Source organism: Cyclopterus lumpus, chromosome 5, assembly GCF_009769545.1.
Source record: "Cyclopterus lumpus isolate fCycLum1 chromosome 5, fCycLum1.pri, whole genome shotgun sequence".
Classification (NCBI taxonomy): Eukaryota; Metazoa; Chordata; class Actinopteri; order Perciformes; family Cyclopteridae; genus Cyclopterus; species Cyclopterus lumpus.
The window spans coordinates 11,737,210-11,761,024 of record NC_046970.1 but is presented as its reverse complement, the minus strand read 5'-3'; the positions used below and the strand labels follow the sequence as shown (position 1 = coordinate 11,761,024).

Sequence of the window (23,815 nt, the reverse complement as noted above, 5' to 3'; positions counted from 1 at the left end):
GCAGCTTTATGACATTTTGTTTTTTAAAAAGTAAGGGGAATTATATTACACGTACCTTCCTTTACCACTGCTCCAATAGATGTGCGATAGGACCCACAATTGAAAAGATGGCAAAGACTGCTGTGATGACCCACCTCACATGCCCTAGGTGTTACTGCTTCAGTTCTCTGTTACAGGTGCTGATTGGCGTGTCATCAGCCGGGATGAGCCACACCTGAGCCAGAGTGGCCTGGCCATAAAAAGTCCCTCTGCATTTGGCTCGCTCTCACTGGGGGAGGACATCCGGTGTGTTGCTGATATTGACACCATTGCTGCCTTATTGTTTGCTTTGAATCTTGGTGCTCTGCCACACACCCATACATGCACTGTACTACTGATAAGTGATACCTCCACTTTCATTGGTTTGACTTGTGTTGTTAAAAATAAATTGCTTTTTGTTAGCAGGCTGCTCGTTTGTTTCTGTTTGTTGCTGCCTTTGAGCCGGGTCGTGACACATCGGGGCTTGTCCATTCTTTGTTGATCCAGTGGGACGTTAGAGGTCAGCTGGAGCAGTTAAGGTTGTAGCGTGGTCGGCTGTGCGCCTTGTACTGGGTTTTGCAATCCGGTTGTATGGGAGACATTTGAGTTGTAAGTTGACTGTTAACTTAAATACTGTTAACTCCACACAGAAAGCTGTGTGGAGATAACGTGCCTTGTATGTAAGTTAACTGCTGATTTTCTGTTCCTGTTAGGCTGAAGAGAGGATTCCCTTGGAGTTCCTTTTTTTTTTTTTTTTTTGGTAGCGTGGTGCTAAAAATGGTTGGAGCAATTGTCTCGGGGGCACATCCAAGGCTGCAGGTGGGTTGCCAGTATATGGTGGCTTTGCCGAGCCTTCGGGCTTAAGTGCATAAATACCTACCATAATTAGCACCTGAAGACTAGGGGAATGAGTTTGAATATACTGCCTGTCCCATTGCATTAGCTGACAACCCACCTCCCATGGCCTGGGTGTCACTGCTTCAGTTCTCTGTTATAGGTGCTGATTGGCGTGTCGACAGTCGTGATGAGCCACACCTGAGCCAGAGTGGCCAGGCCATAAAAAGGCCCTCTGCATTTGGCTAGCTCTTGAGTCGGGAGGACATTCGGTGTGTCGCTGGTATTCACACCATTGCTGCCTTATCTTTTGCTTTGTATCTTGGTGCACTGCCACACACCCATACATGCACAGCACTACTGATAACTGAAGCCTCCACTTCCATTAGTTTGACTTGTGGTGTTAAAAATAAATTGCTTTTTGTTAGCAGGCCGTTTGTCTCCCTGTTTGTTGCTGCCTTTGAGCCGGTTTGTGACTTTGCAAACACACTGGTTACTAGGAGGAAATAAAACATAGTCATACAGACTACTGAATTTAGAGGTAATAATTTCACAGAATTTATCAAATGGTGCCACTCAAACCATTTCCCAGCAGATTATATCTACAGAAAATGGAACTACTGTCTTTTTTTGATGCCACTAAGGAGTGTCTTAGTTGGAATAATAAAAAAATGTATAGTGGCTTTAATATTTACTAAATGACTTATACCTGATTTTGTCTTTACTTAGTTTAAAGATTTTTTATCAGTAGTGTTTGATCAAAATAAAATAGATAAGCTTGATTTGTGCTTCAAATTAAATCTCAGTTATCTACCATGGTTAAAGAGGGTTACAACAATTAAGTCCAGGATCATGTTGTAGATGTTATAGGTAGCAAGAGTCACAATTCCATCTGTTGCAATATCCAGGGAATAAAAGATCTGGGTTGCTGCATCCCGCCAGACCTAAAACACACCAGCATATCATGAAAGTCTGCTGACAATGAAAATCACCGCTTCATGTGGCTGTGGGTCCTAAGTCTTGTGTTGCAGTTAAATATGGCTAGTTGGGTCCCCACCTGTGCTTCTGTCAGTTTAGTCAAATTGGATTGGGAACCAATGAAGTACTCAATCCCATCTGTGGCTCCCTCTAGTGTCACACCTCTGATCTGATCTGTCTTACACTTTACATGACGATTGACCAAATCAAAAGTTATGTAAAGGAATGTACTGGCAAACACCAAAAGACCAAAAAAAGACATATGAAGTAGATATAGCAGAATTATTTCCCTGGTGAAGAAAAACCTCTTCCTAACATGAATACTGTGGTTAAGAATACTCTGGAGGTAGTAGGAGTGTCATTGTCAAAGCCTACAATCAAGAGATGCCTTCATGAATCTGAATACACAGGGTTTACAACAAGGTGCAAACCACTGGTAACACTGAAGAACAGGAAGCCCAGATTAGACTTTGCCAGAAAACATCTCAATAAGCCTCATCAGTTTTAGATGAAGGTTCTTTGGAAAATGAAACTAAGATGAACTTGTATCAGAAAGGTTACGACATGATTAAAATTTAAAAAAAATAAGAGTGTCACAGGGAACAAACTGAAGAGCTGCCAATGATCGCTGTCAGGAGACACCTGGAGGTGAACCTGTCTAGTCTGTAAAAACATGGTTGTCAATATCTCCTGCATCGGCCATTCATCAGCAGTTCATGAGAATTCATCAGCTCTTATTATGCTCAGAGTCAAACAAGGACAGTCACACACATGCAACACACACACACACACAGACCATGAATTGGTCACCAAGACGGAGATGTTATCCGTGGAGCACCTCTACACCAAGTGGTGTAATCTGAGAGCTACTGTGAGTATGAGCCCTGAGGCTTTATAAAATACTTTTTACCTGTTCACATATAGTCAGAAGTTATTGCAATGAGTTGTCACATTATTAGAAAATATAAAAATAACGACAGTTTGCAAAAACAAAGGATTTAGAGCAAGAGACTGGTTTCCAGAGAAAGGTGAACCAGTGCAAGATGGAGGGCGGGCATCATGATTACTGTATGTACTCAATACATATAGGACAGCTATTTTCCACTTTCCATGTAAACTTCAAAAACTTAAGTCAAACTGCTGTTGGAGTGTCTTGTACTTTTTGGCTATCAACAATAACCTTGAACCCGTCTAATTTAATTGCATCAATTCATTATCAAAAGGCACTTGGAGGTTATCAGTGCTTTCCACTGTGGTCTTGGCCAAACAAATGAATGAGTTTGACTTTTCAGTTTTGGTGAATAGGCAAACCACATTAAACAAATGATAATGGAGATATGTAGAGGAACCCAGGAGTATAAAAGAGTCCGCTGGTCCTTAGTTTGTTGTACAGAAGCAATATGGGCAAGCTACTCATCTGCATTGGTAAGCTAAGCTTCTTGCTCATGGAAACCTTTTAAACTTTGCATTTTAATTTAATTTCATTTCATGCATAATGCAGATTGTTTCTTATTAATACTGAACCTGCCTCCTTACCTTCTCTAAACCTGTCTCTCTCTCTCTGCAGGACTGGCTCTCCTGCTGCATGTGCAGCTAGGTAATTCTATCCTTCATGTATTCAGTGTTGGTGTGATATGTGTAGACCTAAGTTGGTGACATAATGTAAGAACAATTGTTCCATATGTTGCAGGATCATCCTACATCCTCACCTGTTATTTCACTAACTGGGGACAGTACCGTCCCGGAGCAGGCAAGTATTTCCCCACCAACGTTGACCCATGTCTCTGTGACCACCTCATCTATGCCTTTGCTGGAATGGGTAGCAACATGATCAAGACCTATGAGTGGGACGATGAGAAACTCTACGGACAGTTTCAGGCCCTGAAGAACCAGTCAGTACACATAGTGTGACTCCAGCACACATGAAAACCCACATTAATACATAATTCATGCATGCAAGCGTGACATGTTAAGGTGGATGTTGTTGCTGCTTGCAGGAATAGCAACCTGAAGACTCTATTGGCCATCGGAGGATGGAACTTTGGTACTCAGAAGTAAGTTGTAATGACACATGGATCAATACTCCCACCAAGAGGAACTCGTTACACAATTAGAAGCTCTCTGACTGTCTTCCCGTCTCCAGGTTCACAGCTATGGTTTCCTCTGCTGCCAACCGCCAGATCTTCATCAACAGCGTGATCAAGTTCCTGCGTCAGTACGAGTTTGATGGTCTGGATATTGACTGGGAGTACCCTGGCTCTCGTGGCTCCCCACCTCAGGATAAGGAGCGCTACACCGTCTTGGTCCAGGTCGGTCATATTGCTAATCAAATTCTGTCTAGAGACAAAGTCAGGTTGGAGGTGGTAGTATTTAGGCCAGTATTACTGTGGTTACACACGGTATATGTGTTTTACCTTGTTAGGGGTTTGGCCACTAAATCCCTTTATCCCATCCTAAGTTTTATCTAAGAAATGTCGTAATTGTCGTATCTTTCAAACGGCCGTGATGTTGAAGAATGAGGATGAAGGAATCTCCGCAGACACTGTTCTTTCTGTTATAATAGAGTTTATTACAGAGAGGAATCACAGGTCAGGACGAGCGTCTAGATCGCTCGGAGAAGCTTCTCGGCCAAATGGAAGATCTGACTTGAGAGTCACGGCAGCTAAGTTTATATAGGCCCTTCGTCGTGCCCAGATCCTGAGATACCTAACGTGACTCCGGAACCCCTAATCTAAACACTTACTTTTCAGACACAGGAATGTGTACCATATATCAAGATTAAGAAGTAACAGACAAGGTCACACAAAGGCCTCTTAACAGGTGCCCTTTGGGCACAGGGACAGACCCCTCTCCAACAGGTCAAAGGGCAACTATGTGGAACGGTATCTTATAAGCCGATCTTCTCAGAAAGCGGAGAATATTTGGACACAAACCTCTAACCCAGACCCTCTGGACCCTGCCTCCTACAGGTCAAAGGGCATTCTTTTTAGGGAGATGGTATCTTGGAAGCGAGCTCCTAAGGCAGCTGAGAATACACCACATAATCAAATGCAACTAAAATATAAGTGAAATCTACAAATTATTCTCAGTTTTAGAAAAGATGCAATCGTACAGCAACTGTAACTGTTTCTCTCTCCTTGCCCATCTGTAGGAGTTAATGACTGCCTTTGAGGCGGAGGGCAAGAAGACCAACCGCCCCCGTCTGATGCTGACTGCTGCAGTCTCTGCTGGAAAGGGAACCATCGAGACTGGATACCAGATTGCCCAGATTGGAGCGTAAGTACATGAGCAGACACATTGTTGTGTAGAAAACAGCCATGACTAAACATTCAATCCTCATCATGTCTTGTTCACCAGTGTGCTTGACTACTTCCACGTCATGACCTACGACTTCCATGGTTCTTGGGAGCACAATGTCGGAGAGAACAGCCCTCTGCACAAGGGCCCCGCTGACCATGGCGCCATGATCTACTTTAACATGGTGAGTGAGGCCTCCTGCTGTAAATTAATAACAATTAAACAATGTAACTCATGCTCATGCTGGGCTGTACTCTCTCATGTGTAGGACTATGCTATGAACTACTGGAAGAGCAATGGCGCCCCAGCTGAGAAACTGCTGGTTGGCTTCCCCACCTACGGCCACACCTTCCGCCTGGCTTCCTCCGACACTGCTGTGGGAGCTCCTGCTAGTGGACCCGGAGCTGCTGGACCTTTCACCCGTCAGGCTGGCTTCTGGGCCTACTATGAGGTTTGTCCTTTTTTTCTGAATCTGTCTGTGCATGCATACATTATAAAACAGTACAACTTATACACATGTATTGTGTAGATCTCTAACTTTAAATCACCCCCTCCATCAGATCTGCACTTTCCTGAAGCAAGGAGCCACTCAGGCTTGGGACGCCCCACAGCAGGTGCCATATGCCTACCATCAGGGAACCTGGGTCGGATATGACAATATTAAGAGCTTCCAGGCTAAGGTATGAAGTTATATACATTATTATAATTCCTGTCACAAACATTTATGTGGTAATGTTATATAATGCTGTACACGCTCTACAGATTCAGTGGTTGAAGCAGAGCGGATTTGGTGGAGCCATGGTGTGGAGTTTGGATCTGGACGACTTCAGTGGCACTTTCTGTGGCCAGGGAAAATACCCCCTCATCAACACCATCAAGGCCGGACTGGGAACTGGAGCTTGTACGCATAACACACATATTCTCTGGTAATAAATATTAATGCTGTTTCCATCTATTCCATTATTTAATCTCTCTCCCCAGCCTGCACTTCTCGTCTTGAACCCCTGCCTCCAGTAACACCTACCAAGCACGCTGTTCCCCACCCTGGCGGTGGTGGCGGTGGCGGCAGCAGCACAGGATCTGGCTTCTGCGCTGGCAAGGCTGACGGAATGTATCCTGATCCAACCAACAAGAACCACTTCTATGATTGCAGCCAGGGACGTACCTACACCCAGCATTGTGCTGCCGGCCTAGTGTTCGATGATAGCTGCAAGTGCTGCAACTGGGCATAAACAATCCATGGTTGAACTTTACACTGTTTGTTCTTAATTTAGGACCTGGGTCAACTATCATGTAACATAAGACCATCCAACTAAGGCCCATTCAAGAACAACTCTGTAACACATGCCACTGTTCCTACCTAAATAAATATCACATTAGAAACAACTTCAGATCTCTGATGGTTTTGTGTCTTGTGTATGTTTCTCAACAGTAAAGTCCTAAAACCTCAAAACCTTTGAAGGAGAATGAAGTTATTCAATGCAGAATAACTTGGATCATCAAACTATTTTTTTTATTTCATCTATTCACTCCTTTATTGTACACAGCAGTACTTAAACAATTGACTGTGTATAGAAGTAAAGGCAAACAGTAATTGTAGATAAAACAGTTGAGCAGTAACCAAAACATAGTAGCAGAAAGACAAAGCCAACAACAGAGGATAAAATAAGTACAGATGACCTTTAAAACACATGCAGACACCACTAACTTTGCTATATTGTAAATATAAATACCTTTTCAATATGTTGTACTTACTATATTACCCTTCAGTAGAAATAAGATAAATTAAAATAGAAGAAAGAAATCAGGAAATAGCGCCAACTTTTATTACTCAAAAACCCAGTATGAAGTTCTCCCTCTACTTCAACATACTTGCAAATATTGTACGTAATATACACATAGGTCAATAAAATAGGAGTTGAAGGACCATAAACTGTTTGCAGTGGTCATTTGACTATGATTGTAGTTTGTTGTGATGGTGAAAGCACACATCAGTTTGGCGTTAAAGTTTGACCCATCCACATTGAGCTGGCATTTTTATTTTGTCTGTCTCTTGTTGATGCTCATGTAGCAATCAAATCCCCTTTAGCAAAACAAGGCAACAGGGATAGTGCATAAGAAAACATTCTCCATGCTTCCCACTACTCCAATTCAATTCAGTTTATTTTGTATAGCCCAATATCACAAATTACAAATTTGCCTCAGAGGGCTTTACAATCTGTACACATACGACATCCCTGTCCCAGGACTTCACATCGAATCAGGAAAAACTCCCCAAAAATAACTTTTGACAAGGAAAAAAGGGAAGAAACCTTCAGGAGAGCAACAGAGGAGGATCCCTCTCCCCGGATGGACAGAAGCAATAGATGTCATGTGTACAGAATGAATAGCATTTACAAAGTTACATAAACACATTACATGAATATGACAATGTATGAATGGAACTCCAATCCATGAAACAGAAGGAGGTACAGAGGAGGCGCATCAGCAGGGTCAACGCGGGAGGCTGGCTCACCAGGCATCAGACACCTCCAGGTCCAATGGACCCTATGAGATGTGAAGTCACAACGACTCCGGGGAGGAAGCAGAGTTAATAAGGTGCAATGGAGAGATGTAAATGCATCCATAAAGAGAGAGAGAAGAGGAGATAGGTGCTCAGTGTATCCTAAAACATCCCCCAGCAGCCTATAAGCCTATAACAGCATATCAAGGGGCTCGACCAGGGCAAACCTGATTCAGCCCTAACTATAAGCACTATCAAACAGGAAAGTCTTAAGTCTATTCTTGAATGAGGTGACTGTGTCTGCCTCCCGGACTGAAAGTGGAAGCTGGTTCCATAAAAGAGGAGCTTGATAACTGAAGGCTCTTGCTCCCATCCTACTTTTTAGGACTCTAGGAACCACAAGTAGCCCCACATTTAGTGAGCGCAGCTCTCTAGTGGGGCAATATGGTACTACAAGCTCCTTAAGGTATGATGGTGCGTCACCAATCAAGGCTTTGTAGGTGAGGAGAAGAATTTTAAATGTGATTCTTGATTTTACAGGGAGCCAGTGCAGAGCAGCTAATACAGGAGTCATGTGATCTCTTTTCTTAGTTTTTGTGAGTACACGATTTGCAGCATTCTGGATCAACTGGAGGGACTTAAGAGACTTATTAGAGCAGCTGATAATAAGGAGTTGCAGTAATCTAGTCTGGAAGTAACAAACGCGTGAACCAGCTTTTCAGCATCTTTTTGAGACAAGATGTGCCTGATTTTTTTTAATGTTACGTAGATGAAAAAATGCAATCCTTGAGATTTGCTTCAAGTGGGAGTTAAAGGACAAGTCCCGGTCAAAGATAACGCCGAGATTCTTGACAGTGGTGTTGGATGCCAGGGCAATGCCATCTACAGAAACCACATCACCAGATAATTGATCTCTGAGGTGTTCAAGGCCGAGTAAAATAATCAGAGTGATTAGCATGCTGACAATGAATATCACCACTGTACTTCATGTGGCTGTAGGTCCTAAGTCTTGTGTTGCAGTTAAATATGGCTAGTTGGGTCCCCACCTGTGCTTCTGTCAGTTTAGTCAAATTGGATTGGGAACCAATGAAGTACTCAATCCCATCTGTGGCTCCCTCTAGTGTCACACCTCTGATCTGATCTGTCTTACACTTTACATGACGATTGACCAAATCAATAGTTTGGTATATTCGTAATAATAAGGAATGTACTGGCAAGCTCACCAACACCAAAAGACCAGAAAGACATATAAAGTATATGTAGCAGAATAATCTCCATGGTGAAGAAAAACCTCTTCCTAACATGAATACCGTGGTCAAGAATACTCTGGAGGTAGTACGTGTGTCATTGTCAGAGTCTACAATTAAGAGATGCTTTCATGAATCTGAATACAGAGGGTTTACAACAAGTTGCAAGCCACTGGTAACACTGAAGAACAGGAAGCCAGATTAGACTTTGCCAGAAAACATCTGAATAAGCCTCATCAGTTTTAGATGAAGGTTCTTTGGAAGATGAAACTAAGATTAACTTGTACCAGAATGATGGGAAGAGAAAAGTATAGAGAAGGAAAGGAATGTCTCCTGATCAAAAGCAAACAACATCTTCTGGTTAACATGGTGGGGTCAGTGCTATGGCATGGTCTTGTATGGTTGCCATTTGAACTCGGTCACTAGTGTTAATTGATGATATCACAGCTGATAGAAGTAGCAGGATGAGTTTTGAGGTGTTTGGAGCTATACTCTCTACTCAGATTCACCCAAATACCTCGAAACTGATTGGCTGGCGCTTCTCAGTACAGACAGATAATGACCCAAAACATACTGTGAAAACAACCCAATAGCTTCTCAAGTTTTTTTCAAATCATTTGGGAGTAAAATTTGAAGCTTGAAGCTGAAATGTTAAAGAGAGGGAGGGAAATAGAGGGAGGGAAAAGAGAGAGGGACAGAGAGATAGGGAGAGGGAGTGGGAGAGAGAGAAAGAAAGAGGGAGGGAAAGAGAGACAGACAGGGAGAGAGGGAGGACAGAGAGGGCGAGAAATTAAGAAAGAAAGAAAGAGGGGAGAGGGAAAAGAGAGAGAGAGACAGACAGAGAGAGAGACAGAGAGAGAGAGAGACAGACAGACAGACAGACAGACAGAGAGAGAGACAGACAGAGAGACAGACAGACAGACAGACAGACAGAGGAATGAGAATACCTGTGTGTGTGACTCTTGGGGCTTTTATTTTGAAAGGGAAGACAGAAAGACAGACAGCCTGTAGCTGCTCTGTGTGTGTGTTTGTGTGTGTCCTCTTAATGTAGCTAAAACCAGAATAAGTGTGAGACTGCTCTGATTAGCTGCACCTGTGTTATGAGTGACAGAGTTTTTGCTTTGAAGAATATCTTCATAGCCGCCAATTCATTTATTTTTTTCGGAAAAAGCTTAATATCATATAGAACTTCAAAAGTAACACCCCAACATAATTATATTTCCTGAGACACAAGACTCTTGCGAACCCATAAATGTCGCTTGTGGGTCTGTATGTTACACGATGTGTCTCTAGTCGCGATTTACAAATCAGGTGCCATCGTCTGTGAGAAGACGTTTTGGAGGGAAAGATATAATGGGGCTCTATGGGGCAGAGACTGGACTTGCTCCCTCGTTAAGCGTTCTCCTGACAAATGTGGTAAACAACGTGGATTCTATCGACACATGTAAGGACCGGCACAAGAATCCCTAAGTTTTGATCCATAAATGGTGTACAAAGAGTAAACGGTGTGGCCGTAGTGACAATTTACAAATGTTTTTTGGTTAAGATTCTCAATCCTCTCAGCCGTCTAGCGATGACGTCACAGCTCTAAGCTGCCACATACACACTCATTGAGAACTCTCAAACGGGATGAAAAACACATCAAACTAAACCGGGAACAGTTAAATAAGTATAAAAGCTATCAAAAAAAGCTAAATTATAAAGTTATAGCTAACGATTTTATCAACAGAAGAAGATACAGTTCAAAATACATACGGAGGAAATAGAAGAAAAAGAAGACGAATCACAAGAACAATAGTTGGAATGCTGAAGCATTCCAACTAATAATAAGTTGAAGAAAGATTACAAGAACAATAGTTGGACTGCTGAAGCATTCCAACTAATAAGTTGAAGAAAGATTACAAGAACAATAGTTGGAATGCTGAAGCATTCCAACTATTGAACCTCTAAAAATGTGGGGGACTGTCAGTTAATTTGGTGTTTTAGTTATATCCATTGAAATAAAGCTGAAAGTCTCCACTTCAACCACATATTGGTTGCTTTATCTATAATCCATTGCAGTCGTGTAAATAGGAAAAAATTGAATTGTCGCAGTCCAAATACTATGGCCCTGACTATAGTATTTGATTATCAAATTGTCTGTCGTCCTACCTGATAAGTAAGAAGAGCAGGATCTTTGGAAATGTCCGAGCCATATTTCCAAATCCGTCTGATGGTTAGGACATAAAGATTAAAATATAAAAAAGTATCTCAAGTCACAGGGAAAAAACAGAAGAGCTGCCAATGATCGCTGTCAGAAGGACACCTGGAGTTTAACGTGTCTGTGCTGTAAAAACGTGGTTGTCAATATCTCCTGCATCGGCCATTCATCAGCAGCCTATGAGAATTCATCAGCTCTTATTATGCTCAGAGTCAAACATGGACAGTCACACACATGCAACACACGCACACACAGACCATGAATTGGTCACCAAGACGGAGATGTTATCCGTGGAGCACCTCTACACCAAGTGGTGTAATCTGAGAGCTACTGTAAGTATGAGCCCTGAGGCTTAAAAAAAATACTATTTAACTGTTCACATATAGTCAGAAGTTATTTGAATGAGCTGTCACTGTCAGGACTCAGCCAGCCGGACTCCCTCCTCAGCCCATTCACACAGTGACACCCGGTACCTCAGAGCGCGCTGCCAGGGAGCTACGGGCTTGGAGGCGGGGACAAGCCAGGTGCGCTCCAACTCACACCTGAAGCCACTCAGCTCGTCCCACAGCTGCAGCTCGTCAGCTCGTTGTCTACGGGGAATAAGGATCAGGACCGTCTGTGCTGACGTTGCGAGTTCGTGCCATGATGTCTGTGGACTTTCCCTCCTTGGGTCTTTGCTGATTTTTGTATGGAGTGTTTTCTTGGATTTGTTGTATAGATTATTTTCTGTTCGACCATCAAGTGGATTACCTTTTTTCTAGTGATGGCGAGATGAAGCCTCATGAGGCATCGAACCACTTCAGCCAATTGGTTCGAGAAAGGGTTCATTACTCGAAGCTTCATGTGCACACGACACCATCTAGTGGCCAAATGTATAATCACAGGCAGCTGTATCTGAACCACAATGTGATGCATTGAATTGTTGTGTCTGTTATGGCTGTTGGGAATGACTGAATTACAAAAATGTATGCCCAAATAATTTTTGTAAATAAATGATCACATATGTGCATAATAAAATATGTTTTGAATGTATCATGTGTGTGAACATTTTCCCAAAATGGTAGTGTCGTATGGTAAGGCAGGTGGTGTAATAATGTTATTATGTCACTTTAGGGAAATGGCATGGGCTTAAGCAGGCAGGACTGTGAAAGTGCTTGTGGAACTAGGAAAAGAGGACTGAATATGCTTGTGGAACTTGGACAGTGATGTACAGGACAGGGGACATTTTATTCATTTTTATTCAGAAATAACAGTTTCTCAACAGTTTTTGGTTTTAAACGATTCCTTTTTTTGGACACAACCTCTCCGGCCTTTGAAAACACCCTTTCACAGGGTACAGAAGACGCTGGCGTGCACAAAAACGCAAGAGCTAGTCTATATAAATGTCGATAAAGAAATGTTTGCCTCTCCCAGTACACCAGAGGGTTTTCCAGCCTGCTTATATTGGGCTCAGATAGGTAAGCGCTGGACCTCCACAGTGGCATCTGCTGTTACATTTTGAGTTTTTTGTGCCTCCATGACGCTGGTGTCCAAACGATGCCACAGTTTGCTACCTAAGAAGAAACCACAGATCATGTTACGAAGTGTTTTCATCGGAATAATGAATCTCAAAATGTAAAATAATAGATTACCTCCTGTGACATCATGAGAGGTGGAAGCCTGGGGGATTTCCTCTCTGCTTTGTGTTGACCGTATTATGGCGGCACACTCGGAGGTCAGTCGTTTGATTGCTTCGTTTGCTTTTGTTTGGCTAAAAAATCCTATTACCTTAAATCGGGGGTCCAGGAGGGTAGCAAGAGACATTATGCTCATTGACTGCAAAGTGTACAGCTTCTCCCGGAGTTGCCTGATGAGCTGGTTTCCCATTTCCATTGCGGCTGCAGGTGCTGGCTTTGTCATTTCCTCCTGGAGGGTGTGCTCCAGCATCTTCACGAGGGGAACAACTTTGGAGGCAGACACATTTTCCTCTGCCGACAGTGGCATCAAAGAAGGGAGACAGCAAAGACAGGCACGCCCCAACAATGTTGAATTCTTCTGCTGTTAGGAAGGGGACGTCATGTTGTAAACCAGCTAACGCTGCTCCTACTGGCTCCCTTTGCTCCATCAAACGTTGGAGCATCAAATACGTGCTGTTCCATCTGGTCTCCACTTCTTCATGTTAGCCATCCCCAGATGAAGTTGCACTTGTGTAAGCTTCTCCTTTAAAGATACAAATGAGTAGGCCATTAAATGACTGCAGTAGGAACACAGACAAACTATTAGTGTTATTAGAAATTGGAATAAAAGGAAAGAGCATACCTTAGCAGTGGTGCTGCTTCTAAAGAAGCCAACCAGCTTTCGTGCTTTGGCCCGGATGCCAGAGAGCACAGGCTGCTGGTCAAGTGCCTTCTTCACGATCAGATTGAGTGTGTGCGCAATGCAAATATGGTGCCGAAGCTTCAGCTCTCTCACACAGGCAACCATATTGGGAGCACCATCAGTGACCATGCATGTCACCTTATTAGTGATTCCCCATTCCTCCATCAAGGAGGCTTTCACACAAGCTATATTTTCAGCAGTGTGTGATTGGGGGAATGCCTGCACTCCTAACAGCACTAAACTGAGCTTGGTATTCTCACCCACAAAATGGCATGTTACTGCCAGGTAGGCATCCATATTGATGGATGTCCACATGTCAGACGTAAGGCTAACAGCAACCACCGTTTCCATTTTAGCCTTAGCCAACTCATACTTGGCCTCCACCATGGCCTTCAGAGCCTAAAAGAAAAAAAATATAGTGCTGAACTGTGAGACACAATAAAGTACTCTTGTTTCATGCATGCACCCACCCATACACACCTGTCTTGTAGGGATAACATAATTAGGATCCAGTTTGGACACAAATGCCCTGAATCCAACATCATCCACAACAGTGAAAGGCTGTGTGTCCTTCACTATCATGGAGACGAGGGCTTCATCCAGCTCTTGTTTTCTGGTGGCTGGTTAAAAGAGAATACATACAGTGTCTGTTACCTGTCTTTATTTGCACAATAACCAAAAGTGAACAGGGACACATTGTGATGGTGCATTTGTATTATTGTAATGACTTACCATGGCTGGGTGAAGCTCCAGTTTCCTCCTTATTCTCATGCAAGGCACGGTAATGCCTTAGCATGGATGAGGTGTTGTTATTGTACCCCAACTCCCTGGAGCACAATAAACACCGCACCTTTAAATAAAATAAGAAACTGCAAAATACCGTTCTTGATAAGCAAACCTAATGAGTCTGAAATAGAGTTAGATTTAGCTTACCTTATTAGGAGTTATCAAATCAAAGTGTTCCCACACAGGGGACATCCTCCTCTTCCTAGCTGGCTCCATCTTATCACCTATCATTCTCACCTCACTCTCCTAACTCTCCAAACTATCTCTCTCTCCAAACTATCTCTCTCTCCAAACTCTCCAAACTATCTCTCTCTCCAAACTCTCAACCAACAACACACATTTTGAATGGAGCCTGAGGGGTTTATATTGCTGTCAAACCTCCCGGCAAACTCTGAACAGCTTGCCGAAGCAGTCACGTGGTACAGCCGGGTAGCGAGGCTTCGGACGTCATCATTTTTGGCTCCTCCCCTACATGAAGCAAGCCTCGATACGCGCTTCGAGGAAACGCCCCCTCCATTACTCGACACACGCTTCGAAGCGTCGGCACATCTTGTAACAACACTACTTTTTTCCCTTCCCCTGGAGAAGAGGAGTTTTTTTGTTTGTCGAGTTGATGTTCAATCACTCGTGGATTAAGGGGACACTTTGAGTTTTTTTGTGTTTCTTTTGTGCTCTAATAAACTACGGCGTGTGTTCGGCTAAGACAAACCTTCCTGTTGTCGTGCGCTTGGGGTCAGAGACAAACCGTAACAGTACGAACTCGCCATGACGACCCCAGCCGACACAGAGAGTGGATAGTCCAGCTCTGTTCAGGTTGCCCTTAGTAGGCAGCTGCATCTGACCAACACCCACTCTCACCAGCTGGAGGCGGCCTCCGTTGCCGTTTAGAACCTCCAGGTCCAGCCATTCCACGCTTCTGTGGAGATCCTGACTCGTCAGCAGGCGGCATCAGCAGACCAACAAGCCGAGATCCTGCTACAGCTGCGGGCGTTGACGATGGCCCTCACCACCCAGCCGCTGAACCAGCCTGTGAACCTGCCCCCTGTGGATCCCTCTCCGGTTAACCCTGCGGTTACCAACCCAGTACCACAGGAGCCTAGCCTCTCCAGCCCATGACCGTTCGAGGGCGATTTTGAGACTTGTGCCACCTTCATCATGCAATGTGAGTTGGTTTTCGCTCACCAGCCTAGCAGGTTCACCTCTGACACCGCTCGAGTCGCGTATGTGATTAACCTGCTCGCCGGCCGGGCAGCCCAGTGGGCTACCGCTTCCTGGGCCATGGGTGCCAGCTTCCGTCTCTCCTATAGGGAGTTTGTGGCAGAGCTACGTAAGGTGTTCCGTCATCCAACCAGTGGTCAGGACCCCGGTGCCTGGTTGAGCAGTATCCAACAGGGTGGTGGCAGAGTGGTGGACTACTCGGTGGAGAGCGGGTGGAATGATCCTGCGCTTCGGGTCACCTTCCGGAGGGGGCTCAGCGAGGCGGTGAGAGACCAGCTAGCCACATGGGAGGAGTCCTCTTCCCTCGATGACCTCATCAACCTCACCATCTGCATCGATGGACGCCTCTGTGAGAGGAGGCGGGAGCGAGTCCTCCGGGGATCCCTTCCCACCCCCCACAGACCCAGCATACAGGAGAGGACCCTCGCCTTAGCTCAACCTACTCCCCCTATTCCCGTCCTGCCCTCATCACAGACACCGACTGGCGAGGAACCCATGCAGCTGGGATGCACGCGCCTTAGCCCAGCCGAACGGGAGGCCCGATTCAGGGCAGGCCTGTGTCTCTACTGTGGCCAGAAGGGACATCGCATCAGCGGCTGCCCCACCCGGCCAAAAGATTAGGCTCACCAGGACCTCGGGAGATCCTAGTGAGTCACCTTTCCTGTTCCCGTAGTCCTGCACCACCGAGCCGGCGGATTAGCGTCACCTTGGCCTGGGCGGATCAGCGGATTACAGTGGGGGCCCTCCTCGATTCTGGGGCGGCTGAGTGTTTCCTGGACTCGGAGTTCGCTGCCCAGGCTAACATCCCGCTAGAAGCACTGGAGGAGCCCGTAGAGGCCTTTGCACTGGACAACCGCCATCTGGCCCGCATCACCCAGTGCACCCGTCCCATCTCCCTCACCGTGGCGGGAAACCATGTGGAGAACCGCCAGTTCTACCTGATCCTGGCCCCTGTGATCCTAGGGCACCCCTGGTTTGTACAGCATGAGCCACACATTGCCTGGTCCTCTGGGATGATCCTGGAATGGAGTTCCTCCTGTCACTCCCAGTTTCTACAGGCAGCCCCCAGCCCGTCACCCCGACCAATCCCCAGTGCCCCTCCCCCGGACGTTTCCTCTATTCCTCCGGAGTACCACGATCTGGGAGAGGTTTTCAGCAAGACCGGTCTCAGTCGCTCCCTCCACATAGGCCGTACGACTGTGCAATTGACCTCCGCCCTGGGGCTTCCCTTCCCAGCAGTCGGCTGTACAGCCTGTCTATTCCGGAGAAGGCTTCGATGGACGAGTACATAACAGAGTCAGTGGCAGCAGGGCTCATTCGGCCGTCGTCCTCCCCGGTGGCAGTGGGCTTCTTCTTCGTGAAGAAGGATGGGGGGCCTCCGACCCTGTATTGACTATCGCCAACTGAACGACATAACGGTCAAGAACAAGTATCCCCTCCCCCTCACGAGTTCCACCCTTGAGCCCCTCACCCAGGCTACCATCTTCACCAAGCTGGATCTCCGGAGTGCCTACCACCTGGTTCGAATCAGGAAGGGGGACGAGTGGAAGACCGCCTTCAAGACACCCCGAGGTCACTACAAGTACCGGGAAATGCCATTCGGCCTTACCAACGCCCCGGCGGTATTCCAGGCGCTCATGAACGACGTGCTCCACGACATGCTGGACGAGTTTGTGGTAGTTTACCTCGACGACATCCTGGTCTTCTCCAGGACCCTCGAGGATCATGTCCAGCACATCCGCCGGGTGCTCAAGCGTCTCTTCGTCAAGGCTGAGAAGTGCCGATTCCACTCAACCTCTGTCGACTACTTGGGCTTCGTTGTGGAGAAGGGTCAGACTCGGGCCGACCCCCGCAAGATCCAGGCTGTGGTGGACTGGCCAAACCCCACGTCGCGAAAGGAGTTGCAGAGCTTCCTCGGGTTTGCCAACTTCTACAGGAGGTTCATCCGGAACTACAGTGTCGTGGCGGAACCTCGCACCAGGCTGACCTCTTCCTCCCAGCCGTTAATCTGGTCCCCAGCTACCGATGCCGCGTTTCTGGATCTCAAGAGGAGGTTCACCAGCGCCCCAGTTCTACTCCATCCCGACCCTAAGAGGCAGTTAATTGTGGAGGTGGATGCCTCAGACACCGGCTTGGGGGCGGTTCTTTCCCAACGAGCCGTGGCGGATCAGAAGGTTTGGCTGTCCTCCAAGGATCTTCCCCTGCAGTCGACCGCCAAGAAGCTGGAAGCTCAGTCCTGCAGCGGTGAGGCTGAGACTTCCAACCTCCATGAGGATCCATCCAGTGTTCCATGTGTCGCGAATTAAACCGGTCTCCCACAGTCCCCTGATGCCTCCTGCCCCAGTTCCACCTCCCCCTAAGATCGTAAGATGGGCACCCTCAGTGGAATGTTCACCGACTGATGGATGTTCGCCGACGAGGACGTGGGTACCAGTTTCTGGTGGACTGGGTGGGCTATGGTCCGGAGGAACGAAGCTGGGTGTCCCGCCAGCTCATTATGGACCCGGGACTGTTGACTGACTTTTATCAGGCCCATCCCGAGAAGCCTGGCAAGTCGCCAGTTGGCTCCCGTAGACGGGGGGGGTATTGTCAGGACTCAGCCAGCCGGACTCCTTCCTCATCCCGTTCACACAGTGACACCCGGTACCTCAGAGCGCGCTGCCAGGGAGCTACGGGCTTGGAGGTGGGGACAAGCCAGGTGCGCTCCAACTCACACCTGAAGCCACTCAGCTCGTCCCACAGCTGCAGCTCGTCAGCTCGTCGTCTACGGGGAATAAGGATCAGGACTGTCTGTGCTGATGTTGCGAGTTCGTGCCATGATGTCTGGACTTTCCCTCCTCGGGTCTTTGCTGTTTCCCTCGTGTCTTTGCTGATTTTTGTATGGAGTATTTTCTTGGATTTTTTGTATAGATTATTTTCTGTTCGACCATCAAGTGGATTACCTTTTTTCCCTTCCCCTGGAGAAGAGGAGTTTTTCGGGTTGATGTTCAATCACTCGTGGATTAAGGGGACACTTTGAGTTTTTTTGTGTTTCTTTTGTGCTCTAATAAACTATGCCGTGTGTTCGGCTAAGACAAACCTTCCTGTTGTCGTGCGCTTGGGGTCAGAGACAAACCGTAACAGTCACATTATTAGAAAATATAAAAAATAATGACAGTTTGCAAAAACAAAGGATTTAGAGCAAGATACTGGCTTCCAGAGAAAGGTGAACCAGTGCAAGATGGAGGGTGGGCATCATGATTACTGTATGTACTCAATAGGACAACTATTTTCCACTTTCCGTGTAAACTTCAAAAACTTAATTCAAACTGCTGTTGGAGTGTCCTGTACTTTTTGGCTATCAACAATAACCTTGAACACGTCTAATTTAATTGCATCAAATCATTATCAAAAGGAACTTGAAGGTTATCAGTGCTTTCCACTGGTCTTGGCCAAACAAACAAATGAGTTTGACTTTTCAGTTTTGGTGAATAGGCAAAGGATATCAAACAAATGTTACAGATAATGGAGATAAGTAGAGAAACCCAGGAGTATAAAAGAGTCCGCTGGTCCTTAGTTTGTTGTACAGAAGCAACATGGGCAAGCTACTCATCTGCGTTGGTAAGCTGAGCTTCTTGCTCATGGAAACCTTTTAAACTCTGCACATTTTAATGTAATATCATCTCATGCATAATGCAGATTGTTTCTTATTAATACTGAACCTGCCTCCTTACCTTCTCTAAACCTGTCTCCTCTCTCTGCAGGACTGGCTCTCCTGCTGCATGTGCAGCTAGGTAATTCTATCCTTCATGCATTCAGTGTTGGTGTGATATGTGTAGACCTAAGTTGGTGACATAATGTAAGAACAATTGTTCCATATGTTGCAGGATCATCCTACATCCTCACCTGTTATTTCACTAACTGGGGACAGTACCGTCCCGGAGCAGGCAAGTATTTCCCCACCAACGTTGACCCATGTCTCTGTGACCACCTCATCTATGCCTTTGCTGGTATGGGTAGCAACATGATCAAGACCTATGAGTGGGACGATGAGAAACTCTACGGAGAATTCCAGGCCCTGAAGAACCAGTCAGTACACACATAGTCATAGTGTAACTCCAGCACACATGAAAACCCACATTAATACATAATTCATGCATGCAAGCGTGACATGTTAAGGTGGATGTTGTTGCTGCTTGCAGGAACAGCAACCTGAAGACTCTATTGGCCATCGGAGGATGGAACTTTGGTACTCAGAAGTAAGTTGTAATGACACATGGATCAATACTCCCACCAAGAGGAACTCGTTACACAAATAGAAGCTCTCTGACTGTCTTCCCGTCTCCAGGTTCACAGCTATGGTTTCCTCTGCTGCCAACCGTCAGACCTTCATCAACAGCGTGATCAAGTTCCTGCGACAGTACAAGTTTGATGGTCTGGATATCGACTGGGAGTACCCTGGCTCTCGTGGCTCCCCACCTCAGGATAAGGAGCGCTACACCGTCTTGGTCCAGGTCGGTCATATTGCTAATCAAATTCTGTCTAGAGACAAAGTCAGGTTGGAGGTGGTAGTATTTAAGCCAGTATTACTGTGGTTAAACACGGTATATGTGTTTCACCTTGTTAGGGGTTTGGCCACTAAATCCCTTTATCCCATCCTAAGTTTTATCTAAGAAATGTCGTCATCAAATGCAACTAAAATATAAGTGAAATCTACAAAACTTTCTCAGTTTTAGAAAAGATGCAGTCGTACAGCAACTGTAACTGTTTCTCTCTCCTTGCCCATCTGTAGGAGTTAATGACTGCCTTTGAGGCGGAGGGCAAGAAGACCAACCGCCCCCGTCTGATGCTGACTGCTGCAGTCTCTGCTGGAAAGGGAACCATCGAGACTGGATACCAGATTGCCCAGATTGGAGCGTAAGTACATGAGCAGACACATTGTTGTGTAGAAAACAGCCATGACTAAACATTCAATCCTCATCATGTCTTGTTCACCAGTGTGCTTGACTACTTCCACGTCATGACCTACGACTTCCATGGTTCTTGGGAGCACAATGTCGGAGAGAACAGCCCTCTGCACAAGGGCCCCGCTGACCATGGCGCCATGATCTACTTTAACATGGTGAGTGAGGCCTCCTGCTGTAAATTAATAACAATTAAACAATGTAACTCATGCTCATGCTGGGCTGTACATGTCATGTGTAGGACTATGCTATGAACTACTGGAAGAGCAATGGCGCCCCAGCTGAGAAACTGCTGGTTGGCTTCCCCACCTACGGCCACACCTTCCGCCTGGCTTCCTCCGACACTGCTGTGGGAGCTCCTGCTAGTGGACCCGGAGCTGCTGGACCTTTCACCCGTCAGGCTGGCTTCTGGGCCTACTATGAGGTTTGTCCTTTTTTCTGAATCTGTCTGTGCATGCATACATTATAAAACAGTACAACTTATACACATGTATTGCGTAGATCTCTAACTTTAAATCACCCCCTCCATCAGATCTGCACTTTCCTGAAGCAAGGAGCCACTCAGGCTTGGGACGCCCCACAGCAGGTGCCATATGCCTACCATCAGGGAACCTGGGTCGGATATGACAATATTAAGAGCTTCCAGGCTAAGGTATGAAGTTATATACATTATTATAATTCCTGTCACAAACATTTATGTGGTAATGTTATATAATGCTGTACACGCTCTACAGATTCAGTGGTTGAAGCAGAGCGGATTCGGTGGAGCCATGGTGTGGAGTTTGGATCTGGATGACTTCAGTGGCACTTTCTGTGGCCAGGGAAAATACCCCCTCATCAACACCATCAAGGCCGGACTGGGAACTGGAGCTTGTACGCATAACACACATATTCTCTGGTAATAAATATTAATGCTGTTTCCATCTATTCCATTATTTAATCTCTCTCCCCAGCCTGCACTTATGTTCCTGCCCCCCTGCCTCCAGTCATACCCACCAAGCACGCTGTTCCCCACCCTGGCGGTGGTGGCGGTGGCGGCAGCAGCACAGGATCTGGCTTCTGCGCTGGCAAGGCTGACGGAATGTATCCTGATCCAACCAACAAGAACCACTTCTATGATTGCAGCCAGGGACGTACCTACACCCAGCATTGTGCTGCCGGCCTAGTGTTCGATGATAGCTGCAAGTGCTGCAACTGGGCATAAACAATCCATGGTTGAACTTTACACTGTTTGTTCTTAATTTAGGACCTGGGTCAACTATCATGTAACATAAGACCATCCAACTAAGGCCCATTCAAGAACAACTCTGTAACACATGCCACTGTTCCTACCTAAATAAATATCACATTAGAAACAACTTCAGATCTCTGATGGTTTTGTGTCTTGTGTATGTTTCTCAACAGTAAAGTCCTAAAACCTCAAAACCTTTGAAGGAGAATGAAGTTATTCAATGCAGAATAACTTGGATCATCAAACTATTTTTTTTATTTCATCTATTCACTCCTTTATTGTACACAGCAGTACTTAAACAATTGACTGTGTATAGAAGTAAAGGCAAACAGTAATTGTAGATAAAACAGTTGAGCAGTAACCAAAACATAGTAGCAGAAAGACAAAGCCAACAACAGAGGATAAAATAAGTACAGATGACCTTTAAAACACATGCAGACACCACTAACTTTGCTATATTGTAAATATAAATACCTTTTCAATATGTTGTACTTACTATATTACCCTTCAGTAGAAATAAGATAAATTAAAATAGAAGAAAGAAATCAGGAAATAGCGCCAACTTTTATTACTCAAAAACCCAGTATGAAGTTCTCCCTCTACTTCAACATACTTGCAAATATTGTACGTAATATACACATAGGTCAATAAAATAGGAGTTGAAGGACCATAAACTGTTTGCAGTGGTCATTTGACTATGATTGTAGTTTGTTGTGATGGTGAAAGCACACATCAGTTTGGCGTTAAAGTTTGACCCATCCACATTGAGCTGGCATTTTTATTTTGTCTGTCTCTTGTTGATGCTCATGTAGCAATCAAATCCCCTTTAGCAAAACAAGGCAACAGGGATAGTGCATAAGAAAACATTCTCCATGCTTCCCACTACTCCAATTCAATTCAGTTTATTTTGTATAGCCCAATATCACAAATTACAAATTTGCCTCAGAGGGCTTTACAATCTGTACACATACGACATCCCTGTCCCAGGACTTCACATCGAATCAGGAAAAACTCCCCAAAAATAACTTTTGACAAGGAAAAAAGGGAAGAAACCTTCAGGAGAGCAACAGAGGAGGATCCCTCTCCCCGGATGGACAGAAGCAATAGATGTCATGTGTACAGAATGAATAGCATTTACAAAGTTACATAAACACATTACATGAATATGACAATGTATGAATGGAACTCCAATCCATGAAACAGAAGGAGGTACAGAGGAGGCGCATCAGCAGGGTCAATGCGGGAGGCTGGCTCACCAGGCATCAGACACCTCCAGGTCCAATGGACCCTATGAGATGTGAAGTCACAACGACTCCGGGGAGGAAGCAGAGTTAATAAGGTGCAATGGAGAGATGTAAATGCATCCATAAAGAGAGAGAGAAGAGGAGATAGGTGCTCAGTGTATCCTAAAACATCCCCCAGCAGCCTATAAGCCTATAGCAGCATATCAAGGGGCTCGACCAGGGCAAACCTGATTCAGCCCTAACTATAAGCACTATCAAACAGGAAAGTCTTAAGTCTATTCTTGAATGAGGTGACTGTGTCTGCCTCCCGGACTGAAAGTGGAAGCTGGTTCCATAAAAGAGGAGCTTGATAACTGAAGGCTCTTGCTCCCATCCTACTTTTTAGGACTCTAGGAACCACAAGTAGCCCCACATTTAGTGAGCGCAGCTCTCTAGTGGGGCAATATGGTACTACAAGCTCCTTAAGGTATGATGGTGCGTCACCAATCAAGGCTTTGTAGGTGAGGAGAAGAATTTTAAATGTGATTCTTGATTTTACAGGGAGCCAGTGCAGAGCAGCTAATACAGGAGTCATGTGATCTCTTTTCTTAGTTTTTGTGAGTACACGAGCTGCAGCATTCTGGATCAACTGGAGGGACTTAAGAGACTTATTAGAGCAGCTGATAATAAGGAGTTGCAGTAATCTAGTCTGGAAGTAACAAACGCGTGAACCAGCTTTTCAGCATCTTTTTGAGACAAGATGTGCCTGATTTTTTTTAATGTTACGTAGATGAAAAAATGCAATCCTTGAGATTTGCTTCAAGTGGGAGTTAAAGGACAAGTCCCGGTCAAAGATAACGCCGAGATTCTTGACAGTGGTGTTGGATGCCAGGGCAATGCCATCTACAGAAACCACATCACCAGATAATTGATCTCTGAGGTGTTCAAGGCCGAGTAAAATAATCAGAGTGATTAGCAT

At 45.4% G+C, this 23,815-nt stretch overlaps 2 protein-coding genes across 2 annotated transcripts; both read left to right on the top strand.

Moving 5' to 3' along the window:
* Window positions 1–3,230: 3,230 nt before the first annotated feature.
* On the top strand, window positions 3,231–6,359 carry LOC117730802 (acidic mammalian chitinase-like). The gene is made up of 11 exons (XM_034532794.1): window positions 3,231–3,255; window positions 3,398–3,427; window positions 3,521–3,722; window positions 3,828–3,884; window positions 3,974–4,139; window positions 4,982–5,106; window positions 5,188–5,311; window positions 5,396–5,578; window positions 5,688–5,807; window positions 5,890–6,028; window positions 6,109–6,359. Exons 1-11 carry the CDS (start codon window positions 3,231–3,233, stop codon window positions 6,357–6,359), a joined length of 1,422 nt encoding a protein of 473 aa, XP_034388685.1.
* Window positions 6,360–19,014: 12,655 nt separating this feature from the next.
* On the top strand, window positions 19,015–21,586 carry LOC117730813 (acidic mammalian chitinase-like). Its single transcript, XM_034532804.1, has 11 exons — window positions 19,015–19,039; window positions 19,183–19,212; window positions 19,306–19,507; window positions 19,621–19,677; window positions 19,767–19,932; window positions 20,211–20,335; window positions 20,417–20,540; window positions 20,624–20,806; window positions 20,915–21,034; window positions 21,117–21,255; window positions 21,336–21,586. The coding sequence occupies exons 1-11, from the start codon at window positions 19,015–19,017 to the stop codon at window positions 21,584–21,586; spliced, it is 1,422 nt and encodes a 473-aa protein (XP_034388695.1).
* Window positions 21,587–23,815: the final 2,229 nt, after the last annotated feature.

What these genes read in the sequence shown, in the direction of transcription:
- LOC117730802 (XM_034532794.1), top strand. Translation starts at nt 3,231, where the DNA reads ATGGGCAAGCTACTCATCTGCATTG. An exon ending in CCTGCTGCATGTGCAGCTAG is followed by an intron (nt 3,428 to 3,520) that starts GTAATTCTATCC and finishes CATATGTTGCAG; the next exon opens with GATCATCCTACATCCTCACC. An exon ending in TTTCAGGCCCTGAAGAACCA is followed by an intron (nt 3,723 to 3,827) that starts GTCAGTACACAT and finishes TGCTGCTTGCAG; the next exon opens with GAATAGCAACCTGAAGACTC.
- LOC117730813 (XM_034532804.1), top strand. Translation starts at nt 19,015, where the DNA reads ATGGGCAAGCTACTCATCTGCGTTG. An exon ending in CAAGCTACTCATCTGCGTTG is followed by an intron (nt 19,040 to 19,182) that starts GTAAGCTGAGCT and finishes CTCTCTCTGCAG; the next exon opens with GACTGGCTCTCCTGCTGCAT. An exon ending in TGGAACTTTGGTACTCAGAA is followed by an intron (nt 19,678 to 19,766) that starts GTAAGTTGTAAT and finishes TCCCGTCTCCAG; the next exon opens with GTTCACAGCTATGGTTTCCT.